Source organism: Drosophila novamexicana, unplaced genomic scaffold (assembly GCF_003285875.2).
Source record: "Drosophila novamexicana strain 15010-1031.04,08,12 unplaced genomic scaffold, DnovRS2.1 tig00000974-arrow-arrow-pilon, whole genome shotgun sequence".
In the NCBI taxonomy this organism is placed as follows: domain Eukaryota; kingdom Metazoa; phylum Arthropoda; class Insecta; order Diptera; family Drosophilidae; genus Drosophila; species Drosophila novamexicana.
Window position 1 is genome coordinate 1,475,269 of NW_020824834.1, and position 26,661 is coordinate 1,501,929.

Consider the following 26,661-nt stretch of genomic DNA (forward strand, 5'->3'; position numbering starts at 1 on the left):
TGTTTGTGCGTGTGTGCACCATGCTCTAAGCAATGCGGCGCATTGTTTACACTCGAATTTCGATCGCCTGCTTAATTTCTGTGCGCCGGTTATTTTAGCACTCTGTTAGTTTGAGCACAATTACACTGTTAAAGCCAGCTGTTAACGAGCAGTTACAGCTGTTAGCTCGAATTTTAAGCAATGTTGTTTTGTTTTTGGTTTTCTATTTTTATAATATTTATTTGGATTTTTGCATAGTAATAATAATTTGTTCAATTATTTATAAGTATGGTTTGCTTGATGTTCTTAAATGTGTTTGTGTTTGTTTTTATACACTAAAATTTATGCTAAAAGTTAGAAATAAAATGTGTTGAAATGTTTGCTTTTTGTTTTGCACACATAATTCTATGATAACATTTAAAAGCAATGCATAAATGTTTAAATATTTATGTGTTGAATTGCGCATTTAATTGCTACTGAGTGTGTGTGCGTGTGTGTGTGTGTGTGAGTGTGTGTGTGGACTACAATAAATATAAATAAATTGCTCATGAATTATGGCAAATAAATGTTGCAACGCGAAATATGAACGGCGCATTGTTTTGCCCATAAATTGTGAATGCTTGCAAATGAATTGATTTGTGAATGGACTCATTAAATTGTGAACTCATTTGCGATTAACTGAATACAATTCAAATGCGACTTAAATAGTTCAAATGATGGCATTTGCAGCCCTAATGAACCGAAAGCATAAACAACTCAAAATACTTATATTAATTATATTTTTATTTTTTTGTGCAAAAACATCTAGAGTTGTTGCAATTTATTGCCAGATGTTACAATTTCTCACAACACAATTTCGAGAAGAAGAATTAAACCGAATTGAACTCGTTTTTGTCTCAAGTTTGAAAATGCAAAAATCATAATCAAAAGTTGTTGTCTTTGTCCTTGTTGTTGTTGTTGTTGTTGGTGGGTTTTTGAGTAAATTATAAATTCCGTATATATTCATTGTTAAAGTGTGTGTGAGAGAGAGAGAGAGAGAGTGAGAGAGAGAGAGAGTGAGGGATCTATGTATTTTGTCCGATTATATGGTATATATATGTATGCCTCGAGCGAGACAAAAAAAAATACGTTGACTAGAAAATTACTGAATAATTTAAACGAGTTGGTATTTATTTAATACCAAATGCTTAACATTTCTCTCCGTATTGTGAGCAGTTTTGAGTGTCTTCCTCTTCTAGCTGATATTGTTTATGATCTCGATAATAATATGTATATGTAGTTTGTTTAAAATTGCTAATAATATTAAGTTAATCCTGTGTTTCGTTTCGTTTCGTTTCGTTTAGTTTTATAATTAAATAACATAACATTAGTAAATTTAAACTAAAACGCAGTCAATTTTCGATTTTGGAATAGTTGTAGAATTGCAGAATTATTGAGTTTCATTTTTTCGATTAATATTATTACATAAATGTATTCGATATGATCGATACCCTTGCAATCGATATTCTATTCTCGAGCTTGATCAGGAATATATATATATATATATGAGTGCATATATCTGCAGAATGGGCGATGATTCGCGTCGATAACTTATCGAAGTATCGATAACAAATCGAAATCGAAATCGAATTTTAGCTGCCTTCGCAGTATTTTTATATGCAAGGGTATTTCATCTTCTGTCAAAGTTATATTCCCTTTAATTTTTGAGTAAACTGCAATGAACAATGCTAATTCGACTTTTTTTTTCTGTTTTTTTTATATATTTTTACAGCTATTTAAGATGATTTTGCTTTGAATAAGGGGGCAAAAATTGAGTGTGATCGATCAGCGTATATATATATAGATATATATGTTCTCGTTCTGTATATAGGATATGCAACTAAATTCACTTACTTTTCGCCAGGCTTTTCGCTTCGAAGTCGAACTTAAGACTCGCTTTGGTTTCGCTTTCGACAACAAATTGTTTTTAGTTCAAAAGTTCGCGCCTGCACTTAACGCCTGGTATAACAGATCTTATGCTAATACTTTTGTTCCGGTTCCGGTTCCGTTTTCGGTTCCGTTTGCGGTTTCGGTTCAATTGCCGAGCGCATTGTAGCTGGGCAGCTGCTCGTGCTGCGTGGGGCAGCCGCCGTGCTTCTGGATATACGGCCCGTACTGGCAGGTGGGCGTCTTGTAGAGGCCCTGGCGAATGCGTCTAGGCAGAAGGAAGAAGAGAATGTTTGGGCTGGGGGGTAATTGCGAATTAGAGGGAATTGAAACTCACTTGCGATCGTTGAGGGAGAAGTGCTCGCTGCCGCTCTTGAATAGATTGCAATGATCGTTGCTCGAGGAGCAGTCGCAGCGCCATTTGCCATCCTTGCCCAATATCTTCTCGAACAGGGCTGGGCACTCGAAGTGGGGCATGGCCTGCAGCTCAGTCTGCGGCCCAGTGCCAATTGTGTGCCCCTCCGCCAGAGTCGCGCCGCGCTCCACGCAGTGGCATTCGGTGTGATTCACAAGGGTCAACTTCTCGACGCTGATGCGTTTGTCAATGTGGTTCATGACCTGAAATGGAAATGGGTATAACAAGTTGGCCATGTTATTACTTTCTAGCTAATTGGGCCTTAATATGCCTTTAACGCACAAGAGCTCACACACTCAATGACGAGCTGACCCGGTCAATTTGCATATGGAGATTATTATTCAAAACTTCCAAGAGACATGTGTGTGCGTGTGTGTGTGTGTGTGCGTGTGTGTGTGTGTGCGTGTCTGTCTGTTCCTTAAGCTGGACTGCTCATCAAAGTTGTCGTCATTGTTATTCTTGTTTCTATAGCTCTTGTAAGTCTAAATGAGTTGTCAGCTGTCAGTTGCCATTTGTGAGTGCCAGAGGCGTAGGCAGAACCCATTGTAAGGGGGGCACTTTTGATTCTTATCATTGCCATAAATCATAACAAAGAGGAGGAGAATGTGGAGGTCTCATCCAATCGCCCTATTCTTGTTAATTTTCATATTATACTTGAATTTAAATAATGAAGAAGCAGAAAAAAATCCATCGAGCTATTTATATAGCTCTCTATATAACTATTTTTAAGTTGCTTTCAAAGTTTGGCCTTCGATAATGTTATCATAAGCTAAGTTTCGGGATCGAGCTCCTGTGTTTACGACATTTTTTGTGTAATTTCTCTATAATAGTTTTTTCTGTTTTAAATAAATCAAGCATAAGCTCATACTTTTGTCCAAAATAATACAATAGTTTAGGAATAGAACCAAAATAGAAAATATAATAATAAAATAGTTAAAAACAAGTAAGAGGTTCTACCCGGGAGCTCCCGACTAGGGGATACCCTGAACCCTCTTCTCCCAACATCAAATGCATATATATATTCTATTTTCGAAGCTATATGTCAAGTTTGCTGACTCTAGCTCTTATTATTTATCAAAATTGTCCAAAAAACAGGATATCGATATCTATTTTTATCGATTGCTTGGAAACGGAGTAAGTTATCGATTATCGGAAACTCGATCTGCGCAGGCACTAGGAGCACCTACATCTATTCAATTTCAAGTCTCTAGCTCTTATAGGTTCTGAGATCCTTGCGTTCATACATACGGACGGACGGACAGACAGACGGACAGACAGACGGACATGGCTAGATCGACTCGGCTATTGATGCTGATCAAGAATATATATACTTTATGGAGTCGGAGATGCTTCCTTCTGCCTGTTACATACATTTGCATTTTGCACAAATACAATATACCCTTCTTACACATTTTTAATGGGTTCAGGGCCATGCTCAAAATGTTGTCACTTTGCAAGTCCCCCCTTGGACTAAGCCCCTGGCGACGGGCATTAGGAGACAAGTTGAACGGCTTCCGATTCGCTTTGTCGTCGGCTGGCAAAGTCGGAGTCTCGGCTTGTGTTGCATGACAAGTGCCAAATGATGAAATGCCATATGAATTGCATAAATTAAGCGCGATTCGTTTAATTAAAATTACAGAGGCCGGTTATTAATCAAGCTAAGTAAATAGCTGCAGGCTGGCTGAGAAGCCAGGCAAATTAGGTCCAAAAATGTGCCCCAAAATGTTGTTGGCCACAATTGAAAGGCCGAAGGCTTTGCAATTTGATTTGGACGCATCAAAGCAGAAAACTGACAGCTGATCAAAAAGTAGAAAAACATGATTTCAAACCTTTTTATGCGCTGTTACACACACACACACACACGCACACACACACACACACACATGAGTACACAGAGAAAATTGCATTTAAGTATATTTTATTTGTTATTTGTGGGCGTGCTCAAAGTTTGGTGGCATGTTTATGCAAATTTGTTGAATGCAACGAATTGAAAATGTTTTTCATGCTTGACATATCTCACTGGCGAACACGCCCACCGCCCACCGCCCCCCATTTTTAACAACCAGCATAAAATTTGAAGAAAATTGCAGCAGTCGCCCGATTGCATGTGGCAAAAATTCCTGCTGAGCTCGCCTGAAGAGCTCGTCAGCCGAATAATTGCCGGAAACGGAAGTGCAAAGTGCTGCTGTTACTTTCTCCATTCGCCTTACGCCTTTCTCCATTCTCGATTCTTTGTGGTTTGTGTGCGCAAGCACTTCTCAAAGTGCTTGGATCTCAATTCCATGCATGATACATATACGCCGGGCCTTTGCCTTTACCCTACCGCCCCCCAAGACAAGCCACGCCTCTAATTGGGCTAAGCCTGTGCCACATATTTATATATAATATATATGCAAATGCACTTGGCGCTCTCGTGTGCGCACTTTGGACTCAAGCAATTAGTCAGTTATTGCATTGCAGAAGACGTCCCCAGCACCGAGAAGGACTCGACTCAGCCAAGGAGACCAAGAACCAAGCATCAAGGACTCAAGCCAAGCATGTGAAATGTAGAACAATTTGTAGTGCATTGCATGCGTCGTGGGCGTTTAAGCTATTAACACTACTTGACAGTGTTGGGTAAGTGGCAGTGTTGGGTAAGTGTGCGAGAAACTAGAGAAATCACACGAAACTGCAGGCAGAGAGAGAGGTAGAGTGAGTGTGAGAGAGGGACAGGAAGAGAGAATTGCTGAAATTACCCGACTTTGCACGGACTAGTTATTCTGCATAATAGAATAGCTAGGTTATTACAGTGTTGCCAGCTATGTTAAGTATAACAGTATGTTAAGTAGATATCGCTAAGGAAATAAATGTTATAAGAGACAAAGTAAGAGGACAAATGTAACAAGAGGACTATAATATATACTACTATATCTGCTTGTTGAAATATGAAGCATAAAGCATGAAGCATGAAGCATTATGAAAATCTATTAAAATATTAACATTTATTCACATTCAGGCGGTTAAAGCATAAACTCTATTAGGACAACAATTTTCAACTGCATTTAATTGGAATTGGACTCTTTTCGGGGTCATTTGACAGAAGCTTTTCTGCAACATTTTCATCTTAATACGAGCCCTGCCTTAACCGCCTTTACATGCATCTAATTATGACTCTTGTTGCCGCAGATAAGCAGGTGAAAAACCCCTCCAATCCCCTCCCCTCCCCTCCCCGGCCAGCCCATTCGACGCCTTGTGGAGGGCTTTTAATTTTCAAATATTTATGATGCGCTTGTTGGGAAAAAGTTTTCGACACGAAGATTTATGCACACACACGAGAGCTGAGGGGCAAAAACAAGCCGTGAGTAGAAGACAGCCACGCCCATTCACGCCCACGCACACTTGGCGAGGCGCAGCGCTTAATTATCCAATAAAAGTTAGGCAAGACCACAGGAATTATGCCGGGGCAATGCGCTCCCTGAAAGTCAAACGCAGTCAGTTAAAGTCGAACTTTGAATACCCTACATTAACTCGAAGGTCTCGAGAGAGAGAGAGAGTAGAGTAAGGGAGACTATGTGTTAAGGCATCCTGCTCAGGCGCCTGCTTTTGGTAAATATATGTAGAGCTTCGTCGAAAATGAAATTGAAATAACTCAACTTGCGCTCAGCTTGTCCTCCATGGTCACTTTTTGTGCCCACAAAGTTGCGAAAATGTTATCTGCCAGCTTAAGCATACAAAATAATACTCAAGCAAAAAAAAGAATAAATAACCGCTTTGCTGCTTGTCTCCATAAAGCACAAGAATATGTGGCCAGGAGCAGCAGTGGCAGCTGGAGTGGAAGCTGGAGCAGGAGAGCTGGAGCTGGAGCTGGAGCTGGGAGCCAAAGTTTGCGCACACACGAGCCAAAGAGGCAGCTCAGCGGCTGTCATTGAGAGGTGTCAAGTGCCAGGCAAACAGCTTGAGAGCAGCAGGAGGATAGACTGAGAGAGAGAGCGAGAGAGAGAGAGAGAGAGAGAGAGAGAGAGGAGTTGAGGGCAAAGGAGTGCTGCAGCCCGGCGAGCAGCATCAAAAAAACATTCTTACAAAACATAATTTATGTTGCGCAAATTTTGTTCAGGGTGGAGCGGGTGAGAGATGGGGAAGGGGGAGGGGATGGGGGCACCGGGAAGTGCAGTCTGCATTGTTGGCCACAGCACACAGAGGAGTGCATTGGCCCCAGCGTTCCACGGCAGGCCAGACGACATGAGGCGAGCTCGGGCCCAGGCACATGCTGCAAAGCATGGCGAGATTTATGACGCTTCGCCTCGGTTCTGGGTTCAATGCACCACGGCGAAAGAGAGATGTCGTGTGAGATGACTTTCACCCGGACCAGGCCAGAAGCTAGAAGAGCCTTCGCATCGTGAAAGCCAACGCCTCCGCTAACTCCCTCTCCTCCTCCGACTGCGCTTGCACCGCTTGCATGTCCATGTCCATGTCGCCCACCTGGCTGGCATTGGCAAAGTAAAAGTCAATTGGCTGACAGGCAAATCGCTGGCCATGTCCAATCTGGTCCGCAGTCCTGTTGTCCCCAACTGTTTGTGTGCCTCCGTCTCGGTCGTTTAATTAATTTGCCACAAAATGTGGCTCGAACTCGCGCGATTCGCTGCAAGGCACATGCATAATCAGCTCGATGCACTGTGGGTGGAGCCTGTCGCCGGGCCCAAAGCAAACATTAATTTTGCTTATTAAACAATGAGACGTTAGGGGAGGTTGGAGTGGAACAGGGGGGAGGGATGGGTGCCTTCCACTTGCCACAGTTGCCACAGTTTCGTGACACATCCGCCGCCAGCTCGAGTCCCAGCTCGAGTCCCAGCTCGAGTCGCAGCTCAGGTGCGCCTTGAATGCAAATTGCCATTGCACGTAAACAGCACTGGTGGGCGGCTATAGTCAGTGGGCGTGGCAGCTACCTAATGCCCAGTTGCCGGCGTGAGTGCGTGCGTGCTATGAACAGTTATTGGCAGCCAGGCCAACTTTTCGTTGCCAACTTTATGCCAAATGCCCGACGACAGTTGCAGTCTTGCACCAAATTCTACAACACACACATTGACAGCTGTCTCTACTGCGCGGGGTGGGAGGGGGGCGGTGTGTGTGTGGGGGGGGGTGAGGTGAGAGAGTGGGGTCAGGTGCACACAGCTCGACTAATTTGGTTTTTCGTGCAGGTCTCAGCTGGGGATTAACTTGGTTAACATGCACTCTGCCAAAAGTGCGCAGAACTCAATTATTCAGTTTGTTCAGATATAAATTTAAATATATATAAATATATATATACACACATTTATGTGTATATTTATGCTAATTCTAAAAGCTATGTGCACTTAACTTCTCATATAGCTTATCGTCTGATACAAGAAAAAAGCATATTTCACTTTTGAATATCTCCTCCATTTCTTCCGATATCAGGTATTTTATAATTTTTAAAGGTGGAACCTTGCGCTTAAGTATGCACACATATTTCTAGGCCATATTTCAGCTTCGAAAAATTCATCAAGATCGTTCGATAACTACCGAAGTTAGGCAAGAAAGCATTTTCCATAAATATAGGGTATTAAAGAAGAAGAAGCACAAATGATGCACAAGATGCTCACGTGTGTGTGTGTGCGCGCGTGTGTGTGTGTTTTTGTGTATGCATGTATGGAAGACGGCAGCTTGGCCCTGCGTGTAGGGTATCTGACAGTTGGAAAGGTCCGATAAGTACAGTTGATCTTGATTTTAATGAAAGGTTGTTAGGCTCGGTTGGTTTTTGTAGGGTATCTGTACGTCGCACACGTTCGACTAAAGCACTCTAATATGTTTCTTAATGAAAAATCGTTAGGCTGGGCTAGTTGTGTAGGGTATCTTCCAGTCGGATAGCCGCGACTATAGCACTTGATACATGCTATTTTCAATGAAAGCTTGTGCTGCTGGGTTCTGCAGGGTATCCCAGAGTCTGTCACGCTCACCTATAACAGCCTAATGTGTTTTTAATGAAAAGTCGTTAGGCTGGTTTAGTTTTGCAGGGTATTTAGCAGTCAGACATGCCCGATAAAAGTCATTAGGCTGGGCTGGCTTTGCGGCTAACCGAAGTGCTGGCTAAACAATGTGCCAGGGCCTATTAACCGAGGCGTGGGTGCAAATACATGAATAGAATAGGATCTGTCATTCATGAACGATCTTTTATTATATTTTCGATCTCTTTATTCTTTTTTTTATATATTCTTTTTTCAATTTCCTATCGTTGCGCTCGGCTACGGCAGCAACAACAACAACCAAATCGAGGCGCTACACTCAAGTAGGGCCTAGGCCCTAACTAACACACACACACACACACGCACACACACATACATGCATGTCTCTATATGTGTATGTAGTCGTGCATGCCCCAAAAGTTGTAACCATTTGTCAAGAGTCGTTGGCGCGCATTGTGCGACTTCTATTTGCCTCGTGCCTTCAGCTGTCTCCCTCCCTGTCTCCCTCTCCCTCTCCCTCTCCCTCTCTCTCCCACGATTACAGCCACGTGCTTGTTGTTGCAATTGCTCTGATTGTTGTCGCTGCCGCGTCTGGGGGCGCAGGTCATGCTTGAGGGCGTCATGTTGCAACATAATTATATCGTTTCACCTTTTCTTTCATACATTTTACTCCAATTTATATATATATATTTGTTTTTTTTTTTTTAATGTTTGCGCTACGAAATGAGTTTTTAATGACGCAATGATAATTCAATTTGTTGCTGATTTATGCCACATGATTTTGTTGTTGTCTTTGTTACCTTTGTAACGAGCATTCAATATGTTGAAATCGAGAGTGTAATTATGCCCGGCTGCTGAATTTCGTTTATGTATTTATTCAGTTCTTTCAAGGTGTGTGCCCGATATATTGTGCCCTCTGGCAACGCTCGGCTGCAGCATGATTAACATTTTTTAATTACCAATTTGGCAAAAAGGCAGCGTATATGCAATTTGTGGCACATATTCAGGCAGTTAAGAGCAAGCTTTAAATGTGGCAAAGCTGTGCTTAAATTAAATGCTTTTTTTTCGCAGTGTGGCAACGCCAAATACATTTAAATGGGCGCCTATCGATAAATCGATCTATTGGGTTGAACCTTTAAATATTTAAATGATTTTATATCTTTAAAACTTTGAAAAAATGGGCTTATTCCACATCTGAATTAAAGGCTTTTGCCAACTGAGTCAAATAGGCGCCTATCGATAAATCGATAAGCTAGGTTTTGACCTTAAAATATTTAAATGCTTCATGTTTTTAGAAGTTTGAAAAAATTCAATTGTTCCACATATTATTTAAAGCTTTAAGCAGTGTGGTAAAACTAATTAAATCGAAAAGGCGCCTATCGATATATCGATAAAAACGGCTATACGCTAGCTTCTGACCAAAAAACATTTAAGAAAAAGCTAGGAAAGTGTGTTCGTTTCACATTTGAACTACAACTTTTTGTAGTGTGGCAACGCCAACTAAATTAATTAGGCGCCTATCGATATATCGATAAATTAGGTTTTGATTTTATAATAATTTAATACTTATATACGTTGAGAAGCTAGAAAAATGTTTGTTCCCCATTTGAATGCAAGTTTTTTTTGCAGTGTGACAACACTTACACATGATAATCAATACATATCGATATATCGATAACAGTGTTGTTTGATTGCTTTTGGGCCAAAGAATTTGACTAATTTACAAGTGATCTATAAAATGAGAAGCTTGCTGAATTTTGCTAACAGATTTAGATAGATAACAAACTTTCCTTTCCTTTTTGGCTGCCGAAATGCACAGCAATATATCGATATATCGATAACAACTAAGTAGAGTATTTAAAGCCATCATAAGTGCCAAGAAATTTGTGTATTTTATGCATAGATCAGCTCTCAAAAAGATTGCCTTTATATTATTAAATAATTTCAATAATATTTATAAGCCTTGCCCTGCGTATCAAAATCTCTGCTAGATCTGCTAGCTTTCGCTTTTGAGACCTCTTTCAATTATAACTTAGCAAAGCTAGCAGCTTGTTTAGCTCAAAGGTAAGTAAATTGCGTGTACTTACATTGAAATGCCTTTCGAATTTGTGGGTGCGTTTGGGGGCACAGATCTCGTTGCGCTGTGGACAGCAGCCGCTGTCCTCGGCACAGCGATAGACGCTGGTGCAGTGCGGCGAGTAGGTCTTCGATGTCTCCCGCTCGATGCGCAGGCATCTTCGCTGGGGCAAGCGGCAAATGTTCTCATCCCTGACCTCCTCCATGTGTGCTCTTGCCTTGGCTGCAAAACGGAGTTCGAGTGTGATTAGCTTGTTTAGGTGTTGTGCTCACACCTGGGCCAGTGCTTACCCTTGTCCTCGGCCAGCTGGCGCTGTGTGTTGAGCACAGCCTCGGGCGTGCCCAGCTTCTTCTGCTTGTGGGCCGTCAGGGTGCCGGCAATGTGATTTCTCGAGTAACTGTTGTCCGCATCCTGTGTGTGAGTGTGTGTAGAACAAACGAAAATTTGATTAATGCCAGCCCAAAAACTTTGCCAAACTTAATTAATCGAGCTGTGAATGCCAGTCCCAAGTTTCAGCTGTGACATGGCTTAAAAGTGGCCGCTGCTTGCCGCATTACGCAGCCCACACACAAAAGTCATCACTAAATAAAATGCCCATTTGTGCCGTGTGATGGCAATTTGTCACAATATTTATTGTCCAACCAAAACCCGAGAAGGCGGGCGACTGTGTGGGGCCTGGCCCAGAGATTCAGGTAACGTGCCAGACACACATCAACTGTCTGGCAGGCAGGCAGGAGGCAGGCAGGAGGCAGCCTGGAGGCGGTCAATTGCTGCAGAACTTCATAAACTAAGAATTCATGTGTTTTCACAGTCACAACAATTGCTGCAACAATGGTCATAAGTTAGCTACAGTTTTTGTGCAGTGCAACGAATATTCTACACACTTCCCTTACAGTAAAGGGAAAAGATTACAAATATCTGAAGAATTTACATAGATTTAAGACTGGGAGATTATTGGGTTGCCTTAACCAGTTGAGAATTGTAAGCAAATAGTGCTACAAATATTGAATACACTTCAATTTCAGTAAGAGAAGATATATAAAGGACTTTGGTCTAAAGTATTTTAATAGAGTTTACTTGGGAGGTCCCTTGCAAGACATGCCTTAACCAGTTGAGAATTATAAGCAAAGTTGTTTATTTTTAATAACTGACAAAACCTGTAACCAGTTGGGAATTATAAGGCAAGTTTTCCCACAAAATCTGTCTGAAGAATTTAAATAGATTTAGCTTGGGATGCATGGCATGATCTGCTTTAACCAGTTGAGAATTTTAAGAAAATATTGCACATCAGCTTTAATTGATATCTAACAACTGACAAAGGCTATCACAAAGTGATGATACCCTTTGCCTTTGTGAGTGGTTTTTATAACAATGCCAGCAAACAAAACAAATTGGCAGTCTGGGCAATAAATACGAGCAACAGAGCCATTGAGAACAATGCTCGCAGTTGGACGCTGCAGAGAACTCAAAGTAGAACAACAACAACAACAATAAGAAGAACAACAACAACAAGAGGAACATTTTGTTGACCAATGCGCACAATTGGCAATTTGTGAAGTTAAGCGAAATTAATGAGGCAGGCAGAGGGCCAACAGCAGCAGCAGCCGCAGCAGCAGCAGCAGCGAGCAGTGTTGGTAAACGTGCTAAAGGAGGAGTCGCAGCCACAGAGGCGTTCAATGTGGTCCAGTGCCAATGAGCCGAATGGCTAAATAAATGTCCAAAGCCAAGAAAATGCCAGAAAATTTACAAAAAATCAACCGCATCTGAGAATTGGACTTGGACTTGGACTCAAACTCTTGAGTTCGAGGCGCAATTCTTAAGGCGGCCGTCGTTCATTAGTTACACAGGAGTCAGTGGTGGAGAGAGGGGAGGAGGGGGGGGGGGGGGGGAGGGGCGCTAACATCAAGGTGCTCAAGAGCCATTGGCATAAATCTTTGGCGTCTTGGCATTTTGTATATGTTCATTTCATGCCCATTTCATTTGGCTTAGCACAGAGCCAAAACAATGGCGCTTAATGATTTTTGTTTTTTTTTTTGTTTTTTAGCGGTTTAACCTTGGGCTTATGAATGCGCCATTGTTTGTACAACACTCCCCTTAGCCAGCCCACCTCCACGCCAAGTCGCCGCAAACGTGGCGTTAATGCGCAAATAGATGGAATTGTTTTGGCATAAAGTGCCGCGCTCTGCTTTATGGCCAGCTCCATTGACCAATGCCTGGCATTAAGGCCAATTCAAATTGATTAAAGCGCACTCCCCCCGCCCGCCTCGCTCTTAAGCTGACACAAATCGCTTTGTGGCCTTTGGTTACGATTGCCGAGTGCATAAAACATGTTCATAAAATGATGATAATATCGGGAAATAACAAGAATTGTGCGACAAGAGTTCAAGAAAGTGAGACGTGTTTACCTAAAGCTTATAAATACTGTTTATGATTTGCTTAAAATATTAAGGGAAAGTTATTCACGAAATATTAATGTTGATCAAGAAAGCCGTCAACAGGCAGGAGAAGTCAGTTCCAAGACAATAAAGTATAGATATATATATACTTGATCAGGGACTATCTGTTTGACATATAAATAAATAAATAAATATTCAATATTATTGAAAAACCCGTCTGTGCTCTCTACTATCTGTTAATTTTCCCTTAAGACAGCAAATTGAATATATTTTCTTATTCGACTTTATGCTACTTTTGGAAAACCTTCTCGCGCTTTCAAATAAATTGCTAAAAGGAAATGCTTAGATATATGCCCATCATTATATCTCTTAGAACTTCAAAATGTAATGTAGCTCGGAACATATAGACCGAAGTTATTGAAGAATGAATCACATATAATAATGTTAATGTATAATAATGTTAATCCCATTAGTGTAAAGCTAGGTTGAGATGCTCGAGAATCATATATATCCTATTATCCTACATATTTAAAAACTGCAGAAAACATCTGCTTAAATCGATAGATATATATATACGTATATATAAATGTATTTTAGTCCATGTCTGCTGTCACATAAAAGTCAAAGAGAGAACTCACAAGTGCTGCACATATCATGATGCACTTTTAAGCTCCGGCCCCTCTCTTTCCCTCCTCTCTGCCCCCCTCTCTCTCTCTCTCTCTGTCTCTCATTGGCAATATGCGGCACAAAGGCTGATTAAATTGAGCGGCTCGTTAGTCGCAGCGTGCAGCGTGGGGCCTGATAAAGGAGATGCGCCTAACTAAATTTAAACAAGCGAAACACTCACAAGTTGAGAGTTGGGGCTGAGAGGAGAGGGGAGGGGGCAGGCAATTCTTTGACAAAGGGCTTGTCTGGGGCAGGCAGCTGCTGTTGCTGGCAGTCGACATTCGAGAGTGTACGCAGAGAGAGGGGAAGGGATAGAGACAGAGAGCTGAACTTTGACCCCAAGCTGCTCACACCTGGTCATCGGCGGGCGAGTTAGCCTCGATTTGAATTACGGCGCATGCAAATGCATCCCTTGTGTGTGGTAAAGGCATGCGATGGCAGCAGGACAATGGCCAAAAGACGCAGCGAAAGGCGCTTTGGCCATTTGGCATTAAACATTCAGAGGCAGCTGATAAAATTTAAAAGCCAGCAATTCTTTAAAGTCTGACGTCGACTCTCAGGCAATCAGGCACTTGGGAAATTTGCGCAGAAGCTGAAACAGCTCATAAATAACAGCAACTGCCTGCTGTGTGTGTGTGTGTGTGTGTGTGTGTGTGTGTGTGTGTGAGTGTGTGTGGGTGTGGGCGCCTGGGTGAACGTGTCGTATGCGCAATAATTAAGTTTCAAATGCCAAAGGCACAAAATGACGTGTGTGTACGTGGTACAAAGGGTCCCGCTGGGCAACAATAACAGCAACAACAATAACAGCAACAACAATAACAGCAACAATAATAACATCAGCCATAAAAGCAGGAACAGTGTTCGACAACGAAATACTTGAAGCAATACCAATTTGTTATTTACCAAGAAGTAGATTCCGAACCGAATAAGCTACATTAAAACCAGCCTATGCTCATCTCTAAGTCTTTTAAACATTTACTGAAATAGAAATAAATCAAAAGGAAATAAACTTCTTAGCTCGGATTCTCAATTTAGTCTCATTTAACTGACAGCCGCTTTTAACTAGATACTCCATATGCTCTAAGCGCAGCCAACTTAACTGGAGCTGTCAACTAAACAAGCGCAGCCAACTTAACAGACGCCGTTAATTAACGAAGCGCAGCCAACTTAATAGAAGGCGTTAACTAACCAAATGCAGTCAACTTAACAGCTGTCCACTTATAAAATTGTTATATTTTTTAATATATTAATACGTAGTTCCAATTTGTTTTTTACCAAGAACTAGATCCTGAACCGAACCGGTTATCTTAAAACCATAAACTCTGTAAGCTCTAAGTGCAGCCAACTTAACACGAGCTGTCAACTAAACAAGCGCAGCCAACTTAACAGACACTGTTACGAAGCGCAGCCAACTTAACAGCTATTCACTAATAAAACTGTTATAGCAATACATTGATAAATTTATTAAAATTTCCTTCTTTCCATTATCCTCAAAAATAACTAGAAAGAAATCTAAACTGACGACGAAAATAGATGTGTTAAATATTTAAAGAGTTTATGACAACACAAGAAACGAACACTTGCAGGAAGTTCAAATACCTTAACTCAAAAATTCCTCAAAGGGTATTAAAGCAATATATAAAGTTCTGTGGGCATATTTAACTGCCAATGTTGCAGCTCATAAACCATATGTTTTATGAGTGCACAAATCAGAAGCCACAAAGCGCTTTTAAAAGCATTCTGGAAAGTGAAGCCACCCACAGAACCGCATAGATTGCGCCAGGTCTGAGGCGGGTCTCCGGGTCTCTCTAACAAGCAACAATAAATAATACAAATTTATGCGTTACCTCAAAAGGAAAACTTTTTGCTAACAATCAACTTTTGCACAGCAAACTTTTATATATGTCTTTAGCGCTGTTTTCCTCTCTCCCCCTCTCTCTCTCTCTATCTGCTTGTCTTTCTCTATTTTTTTATCTTGTTCGAACGGAAGAGAACAGAGTTTAGTGGTAACATCAACTCCATTGCCATTATAAAGTTGAACAAATAAAATTTATATGCATTGCAAAACGCATCAAACAAACAGGTAACGAGGGATGACCGCGGGAGGGGGAGGGGTTAGGGGTTGCGAGGTCAAAGGCTATTTTATGCAGCACATTGCGTCTGTGAGTAAACAACAATTACGAGAACAACTTCGACTGGGAATGTGACGAGCATTCTGCATGCAGTTCTTTGTGTACCCTAACTAGAGCTAAAAAAAAAGAGAAATAGAGATCTAGCAAAAAGAAGTAGAACAATTTAAAGAGAATTTGAGAAATTTGGGGAGGTTTCTTATGTTTATATACCTATAAATGAGATAAATCAAGATTTTTAAAAATGTTTAAGCTTTCTCATAGAAAATATGTAAAAATTTCAAACATTTATCGTGAATTTTCTCCATGATCTCTATGCATTCTTATCTGTATACAATATACTCTTAATACTTTTTACTCTGTAGTTTCGATACTCTCTTTATTCTATATTCTCGATACTTTCTTTATTCTATGCTTTTTATACTCGATACTCTCTATACTCTCGATACTCTCGATACTCTATATTCATACAACTTTATATTCCTTATACTCTCTTTACTTACTCTCTATACTTATACTCTATACGCACTATTCGCTATCTCACTCTATTTTCTATATATTGTATACTCTTTTTATCCTGCACTCTCGATATCTTCTATATTATTCACTTTCTATACTCGATAATCTCTATACTCGTTGCTTTGTATATTCCATACTTTATACACGCGATACTTTATAGTCTCTATACTCTACAATACTCTATATTTTTGTCCCATATATTTCTATACTCTATAGTCACTCAACTTTATTATCTATACTCTCTATTCTTAATACAGTCTACTCTCTATACTCTATACTCTCTATATTCTAAACTCTCTTTACTCGAGCTGCATACTCTCCATATACTCCTTCTATTTCTCTCTGTGTTCCATTCTTACTCAACTAAATTCTCTCTGTGCTCGGTACTCTATACTCTACACTGCCTTTACCCGATACTTTCCTTTGTATATACTTATTATCTATACTCTTTACATCATATACTCTTTACTCTATAGTTGTCTCTTTCATACTTTATATACTCAATATCTTAAGTCCTTTAATGGAGTAGAGGTTTTATACTCTTTTTTTACTCGATACTTTTCCTCTATACTCTGTACTTTCCTATTTGTTTTTATACGTTTACAAAGTTTTGTTATCGTTCCTTAAGTTGCAAGAAATGGTACCAGTTCTGGTTCCAGTTCCAGTTCCAGTTGCAGTTCAGCGTTTGCATCCGTTTTCCGCTGTTTGTGCCATTATCTGACGCCAACTTTTAGAATTTGTCTTGTGCGAATAAATAATAAAAAAATATGCAATTGTCAGACGTGGCGTATGCGCGATTTGCATGCAAAGCAGAAAAAAATTGCAGAAATGGAAGGGGAACAAAAAACAGAAGGCGCCTAAAAGCAGGCAGCAAAACGAAAACTTTGCTAAACGTGTTGCAGGCCACAGCTAAAAGCGGATGCGAGTGCCGATGCGGATGCGGATGCGGATGTCAGAGCGCAGAAGTGACAAACGTGACGAGCAACAAACCAAAAACGATGGCGATTTAGTCTGGGCCAGAGGCAGGGCAGAGGAGCAAAGGCAAAGAAGCAGAAAGAGGAAAAACCAATTGCAAGAGCGAGTTGCTGCTGTGCGCTATCGGCAACAGTTGCTGCTGTTGCTGCTGCCCAGCGGCAACTGTTGTTGCTGCTGCTGTAAGCGAGACGCTGCAGCTAATAAATAAAAGCGCGTTGCGACGCAGAGCTATCAACTTGACAGGCGCGTCTGCCACTTGACGCCGCGTGAATATGACAAACAACCAGACAGCCAGACAGGCAGACAGGCAGACAGGCAGACGGGCAAAGCCGGGCTGTAGGGGCGCAGGGGCGTGGCAACCGTCTTGGCCATATTTAAGTCAGTCAACAGCAGCTCTCAGAGCAAAGCGTGTGACGCGAAGCGATTTTAATAAGCAGACGCTGAACCTTGATGAAAGCAGCGACAGGCAGACAGAGAGACAGACAGGCAGACAGACAGATAGACAGACAGGCAGAGGGACAGAGAGACAGTTTCTCTTCGCATTGATGCAGCTGCTCCATCGTCGAGCTGCAGCCGCGCCAAAGGTGATAAATTTGCTTGCAACCAAGTGCAAGTGTCGTCAACAGACGAGTCAACAATTAAATTCTCAGAATTCTAAGCAGCATAGGAGGGTCCTTGCAGCTTGTGATTGGTATTAAACTGATTGCCAGCTTCCGCTTTCAGCTCGAACTGGACTCTGTCATAACTCATCTGGGATAAGCAGCTGCCTGTCAGAGGATACAAATTTGTGATGCCCGCGCCCTCCCGAAAGGCGGTTCCCTCTCCTTCTCTTCCCTTTGATTTTGGTGTAATTGGATAAGCAGTCGGAAGTAACAAAAGAAGAAAATTCACGTAAATACCCTGGGGTTGAGAATATTAACTGGTTGGAAGAACTTAGAATTTAGCTATAGATATAGATATATATAGGTCCCAATTTTAATGGAATTTCTTCTTGGGGTCGGTATTCATAAATGTATAAATTTTCTATGATATGATATACAAAACCTTAAGGACGCCCAAATGAACTGATACTCCATAGATACGTGTAAATTGTGTTCAATTTTGTGCACTTAACTTCTTGTTTATGTATCAAAGAAGTTCTGAGCTCAAGTCAGCCACTTGCCAGGACAAAGTTGAGAAGAGTGTAAAAACTTATGTATTCTAAACAGCACGAGAACAGAAATTAATTAAGAAACTTTTCGGGTTTACATTTCAAATGTTTGGCGAGCAGCTCAGCTGAGACCAAGACGCAGCAGAGCAGCTGAAAGCTGTTCCAAGGGGCAATTTATATAGTACTTAATGTGCTGCGACCTGCTCGAAGTGGGAAATGGGAATACGGTGGCATCTTCGCAACTGGTTTGCAATTCAAAGACCGCAACGAGAGCCAAAAGTTTAGTTTGCATAGATAAAACCAGAGCAATACTTTGTGTGGCCAAAAAGCGCAGTCAGTGGCAGCAGCTAAAAGCCAAAAGTGTCAAATTTATGAATGCCTCAAATTCAAATTCAAAAATTGCCGAAGCGAGAGAGAGAGGGAAGAGCGAGGGGTGGGGCGTGGGGCGTGGACAGTGCACGGTCTGAGGTTGGCTGCAGCGCGAGCTATACAAAGTTTAAAGCCTGCTTTTAGGCGAAAAACACAAACCGCAAAAAGTTTTTGCTTCTGCGGAGCACAAAACAGAAATAATACAAAAAAAATACACAGAGCGTAGCTAAGCCAGACCCGAAAAAGCCAAAATGAATTTTCAGTGTTGCCAACTTTTTGCGGGCTTGTTGCTGCGGGCGCCTTCAGCTCACACACACACACACACACACACACACACACACACACACACACACACACACACATACTCACACAGTTACTAAAAAGTTACGCATATTTTGCAGCACACAAAATGCAAGCCCGCCCGCGCCCCGCCCTCCGCCCACAACTCTCTGGCAGCGTTAAGCGTTTGCCATAAATTCATTTAGTATGGCAACACTGGTCATAAATTTGCAGCTATCGATTTGAGCGGAAATCCGACGAAACAAAAAGAAAAAGAACACACAAAAAAATAGAAAAAAAATAGAAGCCAAGCGAAAAGCCAATGGCTATAAAATAGTTGTTGCCCTACGATACTCTAGCAAATGTGCAGCATTTGGACTTACTTGAACTTATCGATAAATTTAAATATGTGGCAACACTTTTGCAGTTAGAAGAGTTAGGGATTTGTTATAGTTGAAGTTTATGCTAGAAAACTATAAAAATAGATGAAGTTTCTGGGGCAGCTGCTAATTTGTATGAATTGAAGAATATCTCAGCTGGTATACACTGGTCAACATACAGTGTGACCATATTTTTTATATAAAAAATGTTTTTTAAGTATCTGGCAACGCGAAGCTATCAAAATGAGCTCATATTTGCTTAGACTAAGATCTGTTAAGCTAGCAACGTTAGCAGCAAGTATTTTTCATAAATGCATCAACAATTTCTAAATATAATCTGACTACTTCACTGAGTAAATATTTTGAGTAAAGAAACTGAATGTTTTATAAAGATCAGCAATTTTTTTAAAATTATTTAACTACTCCACTGAGTACATATTTTGAGTATAGAGCATATGTGTTTCGGCAACTTGGCAAGCGTTTTTTTTCCACATCTTTTTAGTTTTTTTTTTAACAGCTGTAATTTCGTTACAATAAATCACAAGTGTATGGGCCAAAAAAAAAAACATGGCAAGCATTTAGCGCAGATGGAAACGCAGCGGAAACGGAAATCAAAACGCCATTCGAGCAGGAACCAAGCTGGATTCAATTCGGACTTAGGTTGGGTTCAGGTTGGGTTGAATGAATGTTGCAGCAATTAAAGCGACAGGCGAGCAGCGACATTTGATGGAATGAGCTGCGTCTCATTATGTGCAAGTCTGATGGCCTTTTTTGGGTTTTTGCACTTAATATTAATGAGTTGCTGGGAAATTAATTTCTTGACTTTCACTTGGAGGCCAGCCTCGACGTGGACGTGGACGTGGTCGTGGCTGTGGCTCCGTCCTTGCCCCAGCCAACTGGGTCAGCGTTGATTTCTGTCCGTCCCTTCCTGGTCGTTGGCCAATGGATGCACGCAACTCATAAATATTCCAGAGGCACGCGCTCTGTGGCGCCCGCAACGCCAAAGTGGGAATACGAGGCGACAAAAGTTGCCGACCATGTTGCAAGCATGTCGAAGACGGGTCTGTCAAGGGGGAGGGCGGAGAGTGGGGGGGGGGGCAGCTGTGGCAAGGAGCAAACATTGATTGAAAATAAATAAATTCGTGTGCGCCGCACCGAGACCGAGACCTGCTGCATAAGGGTACTCACGCCAACCAATACCCAAACTCGGCTCTATTCAAACACAGTTTTTAATGAAAGCGTAAAGTGCTTCGCATTGAGCAAAGCGAAAAAGCAGAGCACTCAAAAACTAAAGTTTCACAACTGCATTTTAAGGCGAAATTAAATTAAAGAAAAAAGTGAACACGTTTGCTTAAATATTTCACTATTCGCGTTATCGATAACACAATCGATATGTATTATCGATTGCTTTCAGTTAGCATTTACGATTGCTTTCTCGATAATGATTCTGATACTTTGTTAAGTATACTTTTATTATCGATAAGTAGAATTGACTACAATAACTGTGCAGTAATCGTTTATTATCGATAAGTGCATTTGACTTTTATTGCTCTGAAGTGAAGCAAAACTTTATCGATATTTTAATCGATAGAATATATGAACATTTTATGGCTGTTTTAGTAGATACTTGACTACAGTTTAATAAACAAAATTGTTGCTTTTTAGTAACTATCGATACTGAAATTGTTATCGGCACAATTATCGATATGCTTATAGGTATTTTCCATCAATCTATTCGCACAACATTGAATTCTTTAAGATAGCATTTAAAGTTGCTTTCTCGATAGTTAGCTCGTTATTTTTTTTTATCTATCGCGTCTGAAACCCCTTATATATGTACAAGTATTTTTAACTACGAGCATTTCGAAAACATAATTTATGCAATTTATTGTCTTTCGTCCGTTGCGTTATTTCTTATGTAGCATTTTAAGCGCTGCCATATCTGCCATCTACCAGCTCACGTATACTTGTTCGATGTGGTATATATCCTTGCTTTCGTTTGCATATCCTATATATATATGTATATATATATATATATGTATGTGCTGCATGCATATTCATATGCATATTTATTGACAGTTTATTGAGATTTTCAGCTTGCAGCAGCCTTTGGGCAAGGCTCCTGGGTCCGTTTCCCCATTCCGTCTCCGTCTCCGGCTGGTGGCATTGCAATTTATTGATTTCGTGTTTTATTTAATTTCTCATCATTTCCTTAGACGCTTATCGTGATAGATGACGTTGCAGGTTCGCAAAGCCGAAAGCTGTTGCCTTAAATAAATGATGATGGCCTTTAAAAGCGACATTCGAGAACTGTTCCAGTTAAATTTCGCCACGAATTAGGGAATTTCTCAAGAATTCCCCAACATCAATCTGTGAGGCAAGCAATTGGCTTTGACTTGGGTTCGTTGCCTTTCGAGTTTTTGGGAGTTTCTCGCCCCGCCCATATCATTTCAATTAAGTGCAGCTGGCGCCTGTCTGCATAGTTTACACAAGCAGAAAAAAATTATAAAATAAAATAAGTTGGGACCGCACTTTTGCTGTGGCATTTTGTGACTTGTTTCCTGGCTTGTTTCTGATTGCAATTTAATTAAAAAACTTTTTAGACCCTGTATCGTTTGGGCTTGCAGCTTTAAATTATCAGTTGCCCAGGGCCAATTGAAGGGATCTCTGGTCCCATGTCAACGGCGACAAAGCCGCACGCTTCATTAGCTTCTTGAGCTGCCGGCTTATCGTCTGCCTCTGCCTCCTCAAATATGCATCCGTTCTCCGTTCTCAGTTCTGTGTTATCGTGCATTAAACCCCAAAAAACAAGTGCAGCTCTGTGCTCTGTGTTAATCCCAGACTCCACTTTGAACTTTGTGTTTGCACTATCCGAATGTATTTTGTGGATGCGCTTACAATTAACTGCATCCTCCCTCCCCAACAGAGACTCGAGAGTCTCTTGTGGAACAGCTCCCCCTCTGCATTTGCAGTTGCACTTCGATTGTTGTTGCCGCCTCTAATGGGCTCTAATCAAGCGGGGAACTCTGCGACTCAAGCCCGAAGATAGTCAGCGAGCAGGTAGATTGTGTGTACAGCTCATTAGGTCTTGTCTGGGGTGTAAAGATTCCTGACAGAACAATACACTTTGAAGAAAGGAGTTGCGTTTCATGTTTCTCCAAACAATGAACTCTGCATGCTTCGTAATTACATTTTCTATGTGTAGCTCAATTATAATCTCAGGTGTGGTCTATTTCGAGGGTATTTCAATTGCATTTACAAAAAGTTGCTTGTAAATATTAACCCCAGGATAAAAATAGGACTTAATGGAAACTAGATGCAATGTAAGCTAATTCATTTCGAGAGTATTTCAGTAAAATATACATTTCATGTATCTACAATAAGTTGCTTGAAAATATTTAACCTCAGGATAAAAATAAGACTTCATGGAAAATAAATGTAATGTAAACTAATTCACTTCGTTGGTTGTTAAATATTCATTCCATGCATTTACAAAAAGTAGCTTGTAAATATTTAACCTCAGGATAAAAATAGGACTTAATGGAAACTAGATGCAATGTAAACTAATTCATTTCGAGAGTATTTCAATAAGATATTTATTTCATGTATCTATAAAAAGTTGCTTGTATATATTTAACTTCAGGATAAAAATAACAGAATAAATGCAATGTAAGCTGATTCATATTCACTGTAATATTCATTTTTTTGCCACTCACATTTGATTTACCGAGTGCTCAAAATTTGAAATGGAGCTGAGCTAATTAATACAATGGATATGTGCCCTAGAATATTATCACAGCTCAAAAAAGGCTGATCGACAAAAAATGTAATTAAAATTCTGACCGCGCGCGGCGCATATCGAATTAAATAATTAATCCTGTAACGCAAATGTTTGCATTAAATTAAAATTAAATTTAAATTGCGAATGTCAGCAGCGAGAGACTTCAGTGCATATTTCAATATTTGCATTGCAAAGTGGTTAAATGCCAAATGCGGCCAATTCGTGCATTCACAAATACCCTTTCGCCAGAAACAAAACAAATGTTATCAAAACAATTCAAAGCCGTAACGCGGCCCGTTTCTGGCTCTCAAATTGAATTTCCAGCCATGGATTTGGCCCTGTTTTATGTTTTGTGCATGCTCTGCAAATATTTGTTGAAATATTGTCGCTGATGTTAAACATGTTTGGCATCGTTTTAATTTTGTTGTCCTGCTTGCTGCTGCCCTCCTTTGTTCTGACTACTGTGTGTGCATTTTATGGTTATTTTAATGGCCACGCCCCCTCCCCTCCCCACTCCCATGCGTTGACATTTCGCATTTGGATTCGCATTTGACTGCATTTGACAGTCCTGCAAATTGCGTTGCGTTCAAATAAATTCACGCTGCGTCACACAAAATGACAATTTCCGTATAAATAAGAGACCATTTTTTATGCACCCTCTGAAACACCTTTTTTATACCCTGAACCCATTGAAAATGGGTAAAAAGGGTATATTGTATCTGTGCAAAATGCAAATGTATGTAACAGGCAGAAGGAATCATCTCCGGCCCCATAAAGTATATATATTCTTGATCAGCATCAATAGCCGAGTCGATCTAGCCATGTCCGTCTGTCCGTCTGTCTGTCTGTCCGTATGTATGAACGCAAGGATCGCAGAACCTATAAGAGCTAGAGACTTGAAATTGAATAGATGTAGATGCTCCTAGTGCCTGCGCAGATCGAGTTTGTTTCCGATAATCGATAACTTGATCCGTTTCCAAGCCATCGATAAAAATCGATATCGATATCCTGTTTTTTGGGCAATTTTGGTAAATAATAAGAGCTAGAGTCAGCAAACTTGACATATAGCTTCTAGAATAGAATATATATATGCATTTGATGTTAGAAGAAGAAGAGGGTTCAGGGTATCCCCTAGTCGGGAGCTCCCGACTAGAACCTCTTACTTGTTTTAGTTTAAATTTTACAAAGTTTTTTAGTCCCGACAATCCAGCTGGTTGGTTCACATAAAAAGCACTGCTTATAAATATTAAAAAAGATTTGGTAAGCTTTCATTATTTGGGGTTTTTATGGGTTATCCAAGCACCAAGTTGAACTGACAAGCGCAAGGCCGCTGGTTCAAACTGAGCAGCAATTTATCACCATTTTAATTGTTTTTATTAATTTATTGTTGTAAGGTTTCTAAGTTTCTTTCGTTTCTTAGTTGCAGTTAATTCGACTTTTATTGCCAAACAATTGTTTATTTATCTAGAAATTTATAAACATTTTATCACGCTTGTTATGCAATTTTGGCCAGAGCACATTATTTCAATGCCCTACAAAAGCTGGTCTAAGCTTTGGTGGACCGCAGATAAATTGTCTTTTGGGTTTTGTTATTGTTCCAGAGTTTTTGGCTGGCAGCCGCAGTAGAACGTAAACATTGTCCCACATTTTCGTGGCAAGTCGACAGCAAAAAAAAAAAAACACGAGAAAATGAAAGCCATAAACTTGGTGCAAGTGCTCTTTGTTAGGGTCAGCTACTTTGGAAGTGGGCCAAAAGGGTTTTGAGTTGCAGGTTTTAGCCGTGGCTTTTGGCCCCAGGTAAGCCACATAGCTGCCAGTCAAATCAGCGTCAAGAGTTCTAGCTAACAATTCAATTAAGCCCGCCGACAATGTCAAATTAATTCGCAGAGTCTGGCGAAATCAAATTTGCCTATAAACAAATCTAGACACGTCACGTTTTGTGGGGCGCCCCGCGCCAATTTTATTGCAATTTGTGACAGCGACTGGCATATGCACTGCGACAAAAACTAACCAAGCTTCCAGTTCTGTGTTTTTTTTAAGTCTGAATTATCGTGAAATATCAGCGAAAAATTTTGGATCAAATCAGAAACTTCTTATTACAAGCATTGGCATACTTGAGGTAAGCACAAAAATTAACTTGAGCAAGAATTGCCATTCTTAAAATAAGCATAAAATATGCTTAAACTAAGTCATTCTCAGATATGAAGGATAATTCTTGGATATAATAAAAAGTACCCATTACAAGCATTTGTATACTTAAAACATAAGACATAATTAAACTGAATCATCAGAATTTTGGATGAAGTTAAAAATGAGCTATAACAAGAATTTGCACGCTTTAAATAAGCACAAAATGATCTCAAACCGAGTCATGAAATATCTTAGATCGAGTAAAAAACGGCTTATTACAAGCATTTGCACACTTAAAATAAGCATAAAATGTGCTTAAACTGAGTCACTTTGAAATTTGAAACACAAATCTTGGATTAAATGAAAAGTACTTATAACAATCATTTGCCTACTTAAAGTAAGCGCAAAATAAAGTCTAACTGAATCGTAAGAATCTTGAAATAAGTTAAAAATTTGCTAACAAGTATTTGTGCTTAAGCTGAATCATTGTCAAATATTAGAGGAAAGTCTTGGATCGACTAAAACTTACTTATTACAAGCTTTTGCATGCTTAAAACGAGCACAAAATGAAATCTTGGTCTAAGTAAAAATTTGCCTAATCTAAGAATTGCCATGCTTAAAAAAAGCACAACATATATTTAAAGTGAGTCAACATCAAATATCAGATAAAACTTAAGATAAAGATTGAGTTAAGTAGAAATGAGCTTTCACAAGAATTGCCATGCTGAAAATAGGCATAAAGTGTGCTCAATTTCAGTTTCCAGAGCTAAGAACCTTATGCTCAGCCTTACATATGTGTGGCTTAAACTCTTGACATTTTCTTCGAGTGTATATTCGCATTCGCTCAATTGAATATGCTAAACACACAACACATGAGTCGCCGTCTGTTGACTGACAAGCGGAGCGCTGCGCGGGCGGGGATCGAGGAGAGGTTCAAGACGAGGCAACAGACAGACAGACAGATCGTATAATGTAAATATTTGCTCATGTCGATTTGTTGATTTGACCAACACAAATTGGTCACGATCGTTAAACAGACGCCGCACTGCAGTTGCCAGTTGCAGTCGTTGTAGTTTTTGTTGGGCGCGGGTTCAACTACCTCTCTGCAGCGAGAACGAGCTATTATAGAGTAGAGACAGAGTCTGGCATGCACAATTGCCAATGCCATTAAACTGGGCGGCGGAAGTGCCAACAGTTGTCAGGAGTGGCTCACCTAATGCCAATTGTAGACCACACAGCGAGAGAGACAGAGAGGTATAGAGAGGGGGCAGAGAGGGAAACTAGCTGCCGGGTCGTGTAGGTGGGTTTCATGTTCTGTTACTTACATGGCCATTGGTGTCTTCTAATGACTTCCCAGCTGCACTTACCTGCAACGAAAAAGAGAGAAAGGGGCCATTAGAATCATTTCAAAGTTGAACAAAGTTGCAAAGTTGTCAGCATGGGGAAGGGGGCGTGGCAAGGCCTGTTAGAGGCATTCGGGTCCCTTCGGCTACATTTAACTGCCCGCCTGCGAGGCATATAACAATAATT

At 40.5% G+C, this 26,661-nt stretch overlaps 1 protein-coding gene across 2 annotated transcripts in view; it reads right to left on the bottom strand.

Moving 5' to 3' along the window:
• Positions 1-250: 250 nt before the first annotated feature.
• The window catches only part of LOC115765537 (homeobox protein cut), an 87,693-nt gene continuing 61,282 nt past the window's right edge, over positions 251-26,661 (bottom strand). Inside the window, exons 2-6 of one of the 2 annotated variants that reach the window (XM_030709158.1) lie at positions 26,457-26,498; positions 10,648-10,768; positions 10,368-10,579; positions 2,243-2,523; positions 251-2,173 (exon numbers count right to left, since the gene is read on the bottom strand). In XM_030709158.1, coding sequence (XP_030565018.1) covers positions 2,053-2,173; positions 2,243-2,523; positions 10,368-10,579; positions 10,648-10,768; positions 26,457-26,498 — 777 coding nt within the window. In that variant the 3' untranslated portion in view covers positions 251-2,052. The remainder of the gene's footprint in view (positions 2,174-2,242; positions 2,524-10,367; positions 10,580-10,647; positions 10,769-26,456; positions 26,499-26,661) is intronic. The other variant, XM_030709157.1, reaches the window with a different exon arrangement.